Below are 13,232 nucleotides of genomic sequence, written 5' to 3'. Positions count from 1 at the left end.
TTTGTTCCAGTACTCTGGAAGACAACAAAAATCTATGGATGTTCAAGTTTCTATATAAAATGTTGTACTATTTAAATATACAGACACACATCCTCCTATATAATTTAAATCATCTCTATATTACTTATAATACTTAATACAATGCAAATGTTATATAAATAGCTGTAATACCATATTACTGCGGGAATAATGACAAGGAAGTCTGTACATGTTTACAAAAGATGCAATTTTTTTCTAATATTTTGACCCATGGTTGGTTGAATCCACAGATGTGGAATCTACAAGTCCAGAGATTCAACTGTATATATACAGAAATTTTACATATTGTCATCTACAATTTTATATCTATATAACTACACATACATATACAGAAATATTCATTTACTCAACAAATATCCACAACCACTAAACTGAAGACAATGCCATGCAATAGGTATACAGAAGTAGTAAGAGTAATATTTTCCCTCAAATTGCTTAAAATCAAGTTGAAGTAAACTTTAGTAACTCTGAAGTTGTTACTTAATTTGAGGAGTTCTTATATTCAGTAGAGGTAATAAAAATCTAATTAAGCCGGCGCCATGGCTCACTAGGCTAATCCTCCGCCTTGCAGCGCTGGCACACCAGGTTCTAGTCCCGGTCGGGGCACTGGATTCTGTCCTGGTTGCCCCTCTTCCAGGCCAGCTCTCTGCTGTGGCCAGGGAGTGCAGTGGAGGATGGCCCAAGTCCTTGGGCCCTGCACCTGCATGGGAGACCAGGAGAAGCACCTGGCTCCTTGCTTCGGATCAGCGCGGTGCGCTGGCCACAGCGCGCCGGCCGCGGTGGCCATTGGAGGGTGAAACCAATGGCAAAAGGAAGACCTTTCTCTCTGTCTCTCTCTCTCACTGTCCACTCTCCTGTCAAAAAAAAAAAAAAAAAATCTAATTAACATTAAGATTCAGAGGTGGGCATCTGGCTGAGCTATTGGACTCTGGTTGAGATTCCTACATCCCAGGGCCAGCACTGTGGCGCAGTGGGTTAACGCCCTGGCCTGAAGTGCTGGCATCCCTTATGGGCGCCGGTTCTAGTCCCGGCTGCTCCTCTTCCGATCCTGCTCTCTGCTGTGGCTTGGGAAAGCAGTAGAAGATGGCCTAAGTTCTTGGGCCCCTGCACCCACGTGGGAGACCAGGAAGAAGCTTCTGGCTCCTGGCTTCAGATCGGCGCAGCTCTGGCTGTTGTGGCCATCTGGGGAATGAACCAGCAGATGAAAGACCTCTCTCTCTGTCTCTACCTCTCTCTGTAACTCTTTCAAATAAATAAAATAACTCTTAAAAAAAAAAAAAAGATTTCTACATCCCATATGAAAGTGGGTTTAATGTCCACCTTCTGACTACAGCTTTCTGCTAATGCCAAGCCTGAAAGGCAGCAATAATGTTTCAAGTAAATGGGTTCCTATAACCCAGGCTCGAACCAGCACCCATATGGGATGCCAGCACTGCAGGCAGCTGTCTTACCCACTACGTCAGCGCTGGCCCTGGCCTAATAAGTTTTGTAGCCATAGTATAAATTGAATATAATATTGAGAAAGCAACAAGGTACAAGAGAATAAGCATGGGTTTAGACTTATACATACATAGCAAAGTCTGGTTGTACCACTTATTTGGCTTTGACTAGGGGCAAGCTGCTTAACCATGCTGAGTTTGTTTCTTCTTAAATGAAACAAAGATAAAAACAATTACTTCCCAAAAGTTGTTGAAATAATTAAATGAGATATTATATGTAACTAATTAAAACAATGCCAGCCAGAAAAATAAACTTTAACTATTTTAACTCCCACATCCAAATAATTTTTTTAAAGAGCTATTTTATTTATTTGAAAGTCAGAGTTACAGAGAGAGAAGGAGAGGCAGAGAGAGAGAGGTCTCCCATTCTGTTGGTTCACTCCCCAATGGCCAGAGCTGAGCAGATCCGAAGCCAGGAGCCAGGAGCTTCTTCCAGGTCTCCTACATGGTGCAGGGACCCAAGGACTTGGGCCATCTTCTACTGCTTTCCCAGGCCACAGCAGAGAGCTGGATTGGAAGAGTAGCAGCTGGGACTAGAACCGGCACCCATATGGGGTGCCAGTGCTACAGGCTGGAGCTTTAACCTGCTGTGCCACAGTGCCAGCCCCTACCAAATAAATTTCAATGGCTACTGGAGGCTAATGCCTATCAGCAAAGATACAGATGTTTTTCTATCATCTCAGAAACATCAACTGGACAGTTATTTTGGAATGTTACCATAGTGTGATAACACACTAGCTTTTCTCTACTTTTTACAAACTATCTAGATACCTTTCTTTCAAGTAAATGGCCAAGAGGGCAGAGGTTGTGAATATTTAATCCACAAGTGAACCTCTAGTGTCTAGCACATCATAAGCACTTGATGGGTATATTATGGTAGATACTTTAATTTTATTTTACTTAATTCAGCAAAAATATACTGAGTTAGTGGAGGCTATATCTTAAAGTTGTGGATACAATGCATAAATAAATAGTATTTTTTTTAAAAAAAGTAGCAGGTCAACTTACATATATTCTGAACTGCTAAACTCCAAAAGCTAAAGAAGATTACCTATGTGCAAACTTTAAGTTATTTTACTTTCAGTTATATAGGAATTAAGCCTTTATTTTATTCAAGAATGGAAAAGAATGGTTATTTATAGCTTTTTGGTTTTTATTATTCCTTTTTGAGTTTTCCTAGGCAGAACAGTTGAGTAATTCATTTTTAAATAGTATGTACAGTCAGCTCTCCATATCCACAGATTATATTCATGTACTCAATGAACCAAAAATCTAAAATATTTTTTAAAAGGGGTGGCTATTTGGTTCAGAAGTTAAGTTGTTGCTTAGGATGCCCACATCCCATTATGGGCATGCCTGGTTTTGAGTTCTGGCTCCTTCACTTCCAATTAAGCTTCCTGCTAATGTGCATACCCTAGAAGGTGGCAGAGATAGCTGAAGTACTTGGGTCCAAACCACCAATGTGGGAGACTCAAATAGAGTTCTAGGCTCCTGGCTTCAGCTTGGCCCATCCCTGGCTATTTCAGGCAATTGGGGAGTAAACAGCAGATGCAAGATCTCTGAACTCTGCCTTTTAAACAAAATAAAAATAAATTTTAAAGATTTTAATAAAATATTTTTTAAAAATTGTACACATATTGAATATGTACAGACTTTTTTCCTGTCATCATTCCCTATATCATAAAACAATTATTTACACATTTACATTGTATTAGGTATTATGAGTAGTCAAGAGATGATTCAAAGTATATCAGAAAAAAAAAGTATACCAGAAGATAAGGTAGGCTATATGCAAATACTATGCCATTTCATATAAGGTATGTGAGAATCCATGGATTTTGGTATCCATGGGGGTGGGGCAGGACTAGAATCAATCCTCAGTGGATACTGGGGGATGACTGTATATATTCACACACAATAGTTTAATGAACAAAACATTTCAAATATTTACCAGTTTTATAATTTAAAGATTATAGCATTAAGATTTTAGAAAATCCACTTCCTTTTAACATATTTTGAAAAAAAGACAATTGCTGCCACATACAGAACAAAAAAGGTCTAATAATAATTTTGCACTTACACTGCCACATTTTTTCTAATGGCATATTCATCCAAATCGTCATCAGAGCTGCTATCAGTAGCATCAGAATCCAGCCCCTCTTCAACATGAGACAACAACCCTGTAGCAGACAGTGCAAATCTTTGGATTTCTGCAGCTGTACACTGTGCAAAGCCATTTTTTGTATCATTCCACAATTTATTCTCTGCAGTCAATATATTAACTTCTGGCTTAACTTCAGTGCATTTAGCTGAAGTATTATCCATAATTGTGGTAGGTTCATGAAAGATCTTCATGTTGGGGAGCTGATGCTTCACAGAAAATTTCATTTGCTGACCATAGTGCTTAACAACATGCTTTGCCAGGAGCATCTGCAAATGTTTCTGAGTTCTTCTAGCCTGGCTAAGTAAAATTTTCTGTTTGCTTACACAGTGAAGTAGCCGAGCATTCACTTCCTCCTCTTTTTCAGCAGCTGTGGAACTAATAAGAACATTTGAGTGGCCAGGTCCAATTTTCTTTTGAGCACAGTTCAATGAACCCTTTTTAATCTCAGCATCACTAAGCTTATCCAGAAGTGCCTTCTTTTGGTACCATTTACAGTTTTGCAGTTGCACTTTATCTGCATTCATGTCTTTGGTTATATTTGAATCCAAAATAATTTGTATGTCTTTCATGCACCGACTTGTGGTATCTGATAGAGGTTCTTTTGTGATGAACTCTTCAGAGTGAGAATGGCAGATTTTACTTAACTGAATGTTTTTGCCATTACACAATATGCTTTTCAGTTTATTGCAACTGGGCTCCCCTGATGCCTTTTGGTTGTAACTCTCAGTGTATTTATTTAATGCAGAATTAGAACTCATTAAAATCACTGTCTGATAATGTTTTGAAGACTGTGGGGAGCCAAAATGTTTTAAATTCACAAAATTAGTATTAAGAGTAGATTCAGAAGTAGGAAATCCCAGCATCTGAGAGAAAGTGTCTCGCGTTAGCTTTTCATCCACAGTTCTTGGACTTTCAATGCATAGCATCTTGTCAGACTCCATGGCACTTGGCAAAGATGAGAAGAAGATTCCCTTTGTTGTTGCCTCCCTCAAAGCTGGGGTCATGGCGATTCCTGCAGAGAATTTCCGGAAACCTAAAATAAAGTAAAAATAAATGATCAGATATCCATAAAAAAGTTTTATGATTATACTTTTCTCAAGGCCAACATTTTTTATGTCTATGATTAAAACACGTAAACCCAAACTCCTCCTTTATCTCCCAAATCCCAATATTATCTCAATAACTACTAAGCTATTCTTCACTCTGACTCTTGGCCTACTATCCAAAAATTTTTACTAAAGTTTCATACTACTTAGCACAGCAAATGTGCCCAGAGAATATTTGTGGACATAATTACATCTCAGGATGTCATTTTTAAACAAAGGCAAAAAGGAAAAAATAAATTCCAACCTGGAATAAGGTAATCACTGTGAAAAAAAATGAGGATCAATCTATACTTTTGATCTAAAGTACAAATTATTGGGGCCAGCACTGTGGCATAGTGGGTTACCTGCAGTGCAGGCATCCCACATGGGCACCAGTTTAGTTCCCGGATGCTCCACTTCCAATCCAGCTCCTTGATCATGCACCTGGGAAAGCAGCAGACTACCTAAGTACTTAGATCCCTGCCACCCTCGTGGGAGACCCAGAAGAAGCTCCTGGCTCTTGGCTGTTGTCTGGCTCAACTCCGGCCGTGGTGGCCATTTGGGGAGTAAACAGCAGATGGAAGATTCTGTCTGCCTCTCTCTTTCTCTGTAACTCTGGCTTTCAAGTAAATAAATATATATTTTTAAAAAATAATTATTATCTCTATAAAATATAATAAATTGCTCTTAACTAGCATTTCTAAACTTAATCTGGAGAGTCTTAATAAAAACTAAAACAATACTAAGTATATGTGTAAGAAGGTTTAAAGGAGCTGAACTACAAGCAAAAACGTATAAATAACTTCACAATGAGGGGCCCATGTTGTGGCACAGCAGGTTAGCCTGCCTCCTACAATGCCAGCATCTCATATAGGTGCCATTTCATGTCCCAGCTGCTCCACTGTGATCCAGCTTCCTCTAACGGTTTCAGAAAGCAGTGGAAGATAGCCCAAGTACTTGGGCCCCTGAACCCACATCTCTCTATGGGAGATCTAGATGATGTGCCATTGGTTTGGCACAGCCTGGGCCAATGCAGCCATTTACAGAGTCAACCAGAGGACAGAAGATCTCTTTCTGTTTGTCTCTCTTTCTCTGTAACTCTGCCTTTCAAATAAATAAATCTTTTTTTAAGAATGTGACAATGAAAATTTGCCTAATCTTCAATATATTTAAGTTCTTCCTGAAAAAGTATCTGCAATATTTTTTCACTTTTCAAAAATGGATAGGCATCAGTAGTCATTCATTACAAAAGATGTTACCTCTGCCTGGAAAACAGAGAATGTACCAGATGACCAGTAAAAATTAATCCCATAAGTAGGCAAATTCCATTGTATTTTATCAAAAGAAAAAGTGTAAAACCACATATTCTGACTAACAGAAAAAGATAATCCAGTAACATTAAAAATTCTAAAGTCTGAGTAGTGAGAAATTTTTACAATAGTGACAGTTACAAGTTTTTAAAGACATCTAATACTTAGAATTGAGATGATCCATAATTTGTTTCAACATACATGACAGTTGATAGTCATTTAAATAGCCACACACTCATATAATGTGTTCTAAAACGCTAGGTGTAATGCTGCTTCCTTCATTTCTAAAACTTTTTCAAACACTAACAAGAATGACCAAGGAGGAAAATAAGGCACAATCATATCTTTATAATAACACAAATGACGAACAGGGTTAAAGCATGTGATAAGAGAAGATAACTGCAACACATATATATCAACAACCTGAATACATAAAGAACTCCTACAAATGGGCAAAGAGTAGAACAATCAGGTACTTCCTAGATGATTAAATTCAAATGGTCATGAAACACATACTCAATCACACAATAAGGGAAATATAAATTAACAAAGGAAAAGACCAGTTTTCTAACCACCAAATTGACAAAAACATTTTCCGTTGAAAATATCATTTATCATCAGGAGGCAGATAACCAAAATTTCTTCTATTTACTGAAACCTCAAATTGGTTCAGTAATTTGTCCATAACAGACATAAACAAAGGAACAATGTTTATAAGAGCAAGTACTATAATATTAAGACAATGTAATATTAAGAGCCTAGGTAACAAAACATGATAGAGGCTGGCGCCACGGCTCACTAGGCTAATCCTCCACCTAGCGACGCCGGCCACCGGGTTCTAGTCCCGGTCAGGGCGCTGGATTCTGTCCTGGTTGCCTCTTTTCCAGGCCAGCTCTCTGCTGTGGCCAGGGAGTGCAGTGGAGGATGGCCCAAGTGCTTGGGCCCTGCACCCCATGGGAGACCAGGAGAAGCACCTGGCTCCTTGCTTCGGATCAGCGCGGTGTGCCGGCCGCAGCGCACCAGCCGTGGCGGCCATTGGAGGGTGAACCAACGGCAAAAAGGAAGACCTTTCTCTCTGTCTCTCTCTCTCACTATCCACTCTGCCTGTCAAAAAAAAAAAAAAAAAAAAATGATAGAATACTATGCTGCAATTTTAAAAAATTAGAGTATTAATACAGAGACCCCAAAAACAATATTGTAAAAAGGAAAAAAGAACAGTGCAGAATATATATAGTATGGTATCATATAAATATAATACAAACTCAAAATCATACTATATATACAACTACGTGTGTGTGTATATATATGTGTGTGTGTATGTTGACAAGAGTAAAATGTGAACATCCACCAAACTTGTTATAAGTAAACTGACTTGTTATTAAACAAATTCCATGAAACAACTATGAGTGATCACTTAAAGAGATTTGCATTTGAACTACAAATTTTATTACTTGGGAGAAAAATTCTAAATGTAAAAACGAACAAACATTAATTATTGCTAATTCTGAGATGTAAAAATATAGGTTTGTCTTTTTTACAGACATTTTATTATTTAATGTCTCAAATATGTAGCAATTTCTGTATAATCCTCCCATCAAATCTTCAAATTTATACTTTTATATGATATCTCAAAATAAGCCAAAAAAAGACACAAACATTTGACACAGTAGATATGACAGGGCTTAGAATGCTCATATCCCATATGAAAGTGCCTGGGTTAGAGTTCTGGCTCTACTTAGAATTCTACCTTCCTGCTAAGACGCACCCTGGGAGACAGCAATGATAGCTTAAGTCCTTGGGTTCCTGTTACTTATTTGGGAGACCTGGATTGAGTTTTAGACTCCTGGCATATGCCTGATCCTTCCCTAGCTGTTGCAGACATTTGGGCAGTGAAACAGATGGAAGATCTCCCTGTATCTGCCAGACTTCAGGTTCTAGTCCCGGTTGCTCCTCTTTCAGTCCAGCTCTCTGCTGTGGCCCGGGAAGGCGGTGGAGGATGGCCCAAGTTCTTGGGCCCTGCAGCTGCATGGGAGACCAGGAGGAAGCACCTGGCTCCTGGCTTCGGGTCAGCGCAGCGCACTGGCCGTAGCAGCCATTTTGGGGGCGAACCAACGGAAGAAAGACCTTTCTCTCTGTGTCTCTCTAACTCTGTCAAAAAAAACAAAAAACAAAAAAGCAAAAAGAAACTGTCTCCTCACTGAATATTCTAAACTACCACTTCCACTACCATCACTAAACAAATACACTTATCACTAACACTTCTAAGCTCTATGAAGGCTTAAGATTACTACTGTAACTCTCTAAAATGAAAGAATACCTGACATATACCAGGTGCTAAATAGTCATCTGGTGAGTAAACAAGTGGTTGCCACCATACTTAGAATAAAATCCAAAGCTGTCTTATGATACCCTACAAAGTCAGATACCTGACTATTTCACCTTCTGTAACTCTTTCCATGTATAACAGCACTCCAGATATACCGCCCCGTTTGTTTTCCTTGAAACACTCCAAGCAAGTCCCCTGACTCAGTGACTATACTTGCTGTTCTCTTGGCCTTGAACAATCTTCCACAAATAAGATGGCAGGCTCCCTAACTTCATTCATGTCTCTGTTCTAAAGTCACTTACAGCAGAGTCCTTCCCTAATATATTTAACATAGCTTCAGTCCCTTACTTTGTGACTCCCTCTTCCTTACACAGTTTTATTGTTCTTCATGACACTGTTACCACCTGAGCATTCTAGGAACAGCAACAACTGTACATACTGTTCAATGTTCTAATATCCAGCATTAGAACAATGATGCAGAGCAGCTGTGATGTATTTATTGACAAAATTAGTAAACAAGTGAGTTGGTCATGATTTTTAAAGCTATTTCAGGGCCGGCGCCGCGGCTCACTAGGCTAATCCTCCGCCTAGCGGCGCCGGCACACTGGGTTCTAGTCCCGGTTGGGGCACCGGATTCTGTCCCGGTTGCCCCTCTTCCAGGCCAGCCCTCTGCTGTGGCCAGGGAGTGCAGTGGAGGATGGCCCAGGTGCTTGGGCCCTGCACCCCATGGGAGACCAGGAAAAGCACCTGGCTCCTGGCTCCTGCCATCGGATCAGCGCTGTGTGCCGGCCGCAGCGCGCCGGCCGCGGCAGCCATTGGAGGGTGAACCAACGGCAAAGGAAGACCTTTCTCTCTGTCTCTCTCTCTCACTGTCCACTCTGCCTGTCAAAAAAAAAAATAAATAAAATAAAAAAAATAAAAATAAATAAAGCTATTTCAGGATTTAGATAGTCATAATAACACCTATTTCAAATACTATTCTTTTACTTTTTTAAAGTTTTTTTTTTTTTTTTTTTTATTTGAGAGGCAGAGTTACAGGTAGAGAGAGGGAGAGACAAAGGTCTTCCGTCCACTGGTTCACTCCCCCAGATGACTGCTATGGCTGGAGCTGGGCCCATGCAATGTGGTAAAGCCAGAGGAAGCTCTTGGCTCCTGGTTTCAACTACTGTTTTTAAAATAAATATACAAACACAGCAATATATAAAAGGCATAGTATGTAACAACCAACTGGCTTATTTCATAAATGCAAAACTAGATTTTATGCATGTATGTATTTCAAAGGCATAATGGAGGGGAGAGAGAGATGATTAATCTTCTATCCATACCCAAATGGCCACAACAGCCAGGGCTGATTGAAGCTGAAGCCAAGAGGCATTTTTTTTTTTTAATTTATTTGACAGATAGAGTTAGACAGTGAGAGGGAGAGAGAGAGAAAGGTCTTCCTTCCATTGGTTCACCCCGCAAATGGCCACTATGGCTGGAGCTACGTCGATCTGAAGCCAGGAGCCAGGTGCTTCCTCCTGATCTCCCATGCAGATATAAGGGCCCAAGTACTTGGGCCATCGTCCACTGCCTTCCCGAACCACAGCAGAGAGCTGGACTGGAAGAGGAGCAACCGGGACTAGAACCCAGCGCCCATATGGGATGCCAGCACCGCAGGCAGAGGATTAACCAAGTGAGGCATGGCGCTGGCCCTGAGGCCGTGTTCAATTCGTGTCTCCCACATGGGTGCAAAGGCCCAAGCACTTACGCCTTCTTCTACAGCCTTTCCAGGCACATTAACCGGGAGCTGGACTGGAAGCACAGGCGCTGGCCCTGAGGCCGTGTTCAATTCGTGTCTCCCACATGGGTGCAAAGGCCCAAGCACTTACGCCTTCTTCTACAGCCTTTCCAGGCACATTAACCGGGAGCCGGACTGGAAGCACAGCAGCCAAGACTCAAACTGATACTATGATATTGGATACCAGCATTACAGATGGCAGCTTACCTCCCTGCACCACAAAGCCAGCCCCATTTTTAAAAATGTTCAGCACTTTTAAAAATCATGAAAAGAAAAAAAATATGTTAATAGATATAGAAAAAGCATTTGACTGGGGCCAGCACTGTGGTACAGTAGGTTAAGCATCCAACCACAGCGCTGGCTTCCCATATGGGTGCCGGTTGGATTCCTAGCTGTTCCACTTGTGATCCAGCTCCCTGCCTGAGAAAACAGTGGAAGATGGCCCAAGTGCTTAGGCCCCTGCATCTATGTGGGAGACCCGGAAGAAACTCCATGCTCTGCTCCTAGCTTCCAATTATCCTAGCTCCTACTGTTGTTGCCATTTGGGGAATGAACCAGCGGATGGAAGACCTCTCTCTCTCTCTCTCTCCCCCTCTCTGTAACTCTGCCTCTCAAGTAAATAAATAAATCATTAAAAAAAAAAGTGTGGGGGGGGGGAACAGTGCTGTGGCACGGCATCCCATATGGGAGCCCATATGGGCGCCAATTCAAGTCCCAGCTACTCTTCTACAGATCCAGCTCTCTGCTATGGCCTGGGAAAGCAGTGGGATGGACCAAGTCCTTGGGCCCCTGCACCCACGTGGAAGACCCAGAAGAAACTCCTGCCTCCTGGCTTCTGATCATCCCAGCTCCTGCTGTTGCAGCCATTTGGAGAGTAAACCAGTGGATGGAAGATCTTTCTCTCTGTCTCTCCCTCTCTCTGACTATAACTCTACCACTCAAATAAATAAGTAAATCTTAAAAAAAAAAAAAAAAAGGAAAAAAGAAAAATCATTTGACAAAATTCAATGCCCATTCACGATAAGGGATAAAACAGTGAATTAGAAAAAAGAAGGAAATTCCTTAACCCGATAAAAATTATGTACGTGTACAAAAGCCTATAGTTCAAATCATAATTAATGGTGAAAGACTAAATGCTTTTTGTCCCTAAGAGTGAGAATGAGGCAAGGTATCTGTTCTTATCAGTTAAATTCAGTGTCATATGGGAGGTCCTAGTCAGTGAAATGGGGCGACAACAACAACAAAAATACAGATTTTAAGAAAAGTGTAATTGTCTCTATATACAGATGACATGATTTCCTATAAAGGAAAATACAAAAATAGTACTTAAAATTAATGAGTTTAGTAAGGCAGCAAACACAAGGTCAACATACAAAAATGTTTTATATTTCTATATACTATAAGTGAAAAACTGGAAATAGAAATGCTTAACATTAATAATTCCAATACCTCCAAAATATTTAGGTATAAATTTAACAAAATAGGTGTCTAATCTACATACTGAAAAACACCAATAAAAAGAAACAAAGTGACCTAAATAAATGGAGCTATATGCATAATTTTCATGGATTAAATTATTCATTATTGTGGTGATAATATCTTCAAACTGATGTGTAAAATTAAATAGTCTCAATAAAAATACTGGTAAGATGTTTTTGCTGGTATTAACAAGATGATTCCAAGACTTATTTAGAAAGTCAAAGGAACTAGAATAGCCAAAATAATTTTTGAAAAAGAACAATGTTGAAGGATTCACACTACTTCTCAATTTACTAAGACAGTGTGGCATTAGCAAAAGGAAGCACACAAAGATCAACAGAAAAATAGAAAGCTTAAAAATAGATCCCCCCAACAATTGTTTTCACAAAGATGTAAAAGCAATTAAATATAGAAAGATCAGTCTTTGTTTTTTTTTTTTTTTCTTCTTCTTAAAAAAACAGTTTCTGGAACAATGGACATCAACATGCAAAAAAAATAATCATAAGACGTACTTCAAGCCGGCGCCGTGGCTCACTAGGCTAATCCTCTGCCTTGCGGCGCCGGCACACCGGGTTCTAGTCCCGGTCGGGGCGCCAGATTCTGTCCCGGTTGCCCCTCTTCCAGGCCAGCTCTCTGCTGTGGCCAGGGAGTGCAGTGGAGGATGGCCCAGGTGCTTGGGCCCTGCACCCCATGGGAGACCAGGAGAAGCACCTGGCTCCTGTCTTTGGATCAACACGGTGCGCCGGGCGCAGCGCGCTGGCCGCGGCGGCCATTGGAGGGTGAACCAACGGCAAAGGAAGACCTTTCTCTCTGTCTCTCTCTCTCACTGTCCACTCTGCCTGTCAAAAATAAATAAATAAATAAAAAGACATACTTCATACTTTACATAAAATTGGTCAAATCCATTAGACTGAATCATGAACTTACATGTAAAGACTAAAGCAACAGAACTTTATAGAAAAAAATAGGAGAAAATCTTTGTGACACTGAAATAGGTAAATATGTTTTTAGATGTGACAGCAAAGGCATTATTCATAAACGAAAAAATATCAAGAAATTAGACTTCTACAAAATTAAAAGCCAAATAAAATAAACATTGTAAATGGTTTAAAGCAGAACAGTTTCAGAGTCTCTGACATAAATGAAGGGTCTTCAAAAAAGTTCATCGAAAATATATATTATGAAAAATTATATATGGACTTCAAAATGTTTTACAACAAAGCAAACTATTTTAATTCCATTTTCCAAGAACTTTTGAAGCACCCTCATATATTCAGAAAATCTGTGTTCAGGAATTGGTGGAAATTAAATGTGCATGCTATAGAAGGTCAGAGTTTAACATTTGAGTTAACTCTGAATAATGATTTTGACAACTCTAAGTTTTAAAGTGTATTTATATTTCAATGGATACTATTTCATTTATATGCATAATGGAGAACTTATTAGAAGCTAAACATATTGGGAACACTTATTTGAAAAGTATTAAAATGATGAATACTGATTTTATAAAGTCACCTCAAGATATCTCCATTAGTTGTATTCCATGTGAT

The 13,232-nt window shown here is 39.8% G+C and overlaps 1 protein-coding gene and 1 long non-coding RNA gene across 11 annotated transcripts in view; one reads left to right on the top strand and one right to left on the bottom strand.

Moving 5' to 3' along the window:
• Window positions 1-13,232, top strand: part of LOC127491702 (uncharacterized) — a 73,436-nt gene that overhangs the window by 24,963 nt on the left and 35,241 nt on the right. The window lies entirely within an intron of this gene.
• KANSL1L (KAT8 regulatory NSL complex subunit 1 like) overlaps window positions 1-13,232 on the bottom strand; it is a 158,647-nt gene that overhangs the window by 134,683 nt on the left and 10,732 nt on the right. For 8 of the 10 annotated variants that reach the window (XR_011387126.1, XM_008259094.4, XM_002712447.5 and 5 more), the window contains exon 2: window positions 3,619-4,735. Coding sequence is in view for 9 of the 10 variants with exons in the window: in XM_008259094.4 (XP_008257316.3) it covers window positions 3,619-4,706 (1,088 nt within the window). In the remaining variant the exon portion in view is untranslated. Of the gene's footprint in view, window positions 1-3,618; window positions 4,736-5,152; window positions 5,173-5,634; window positions 6,775-13,232 lie in introns of those variants that run through there. The other 2 variants (XM_051849169.2, XM_051849168.2) reach the window with 2 other exon arrangements.

Source organism: Oryctolagus cuniculus, chromosome 3 (assembly GCF_964237555.1).
Source record: "Oryctolagus cuniculus chromosome 3, mOryCun1.1, whole genome shotgun sequence".
Lineage (NCBI taxonomy): Eukaryota > Metazoa > Chordata > Mammalia > Lagomorpha > Leporidae > Oryctolagus > Oryctolagus cuniculus.
The sequence above is the reverse complement of the archived record's forward strand: the minus strand, read 5'-3'. Positions and strand labels throughout refer to the sequence as shown.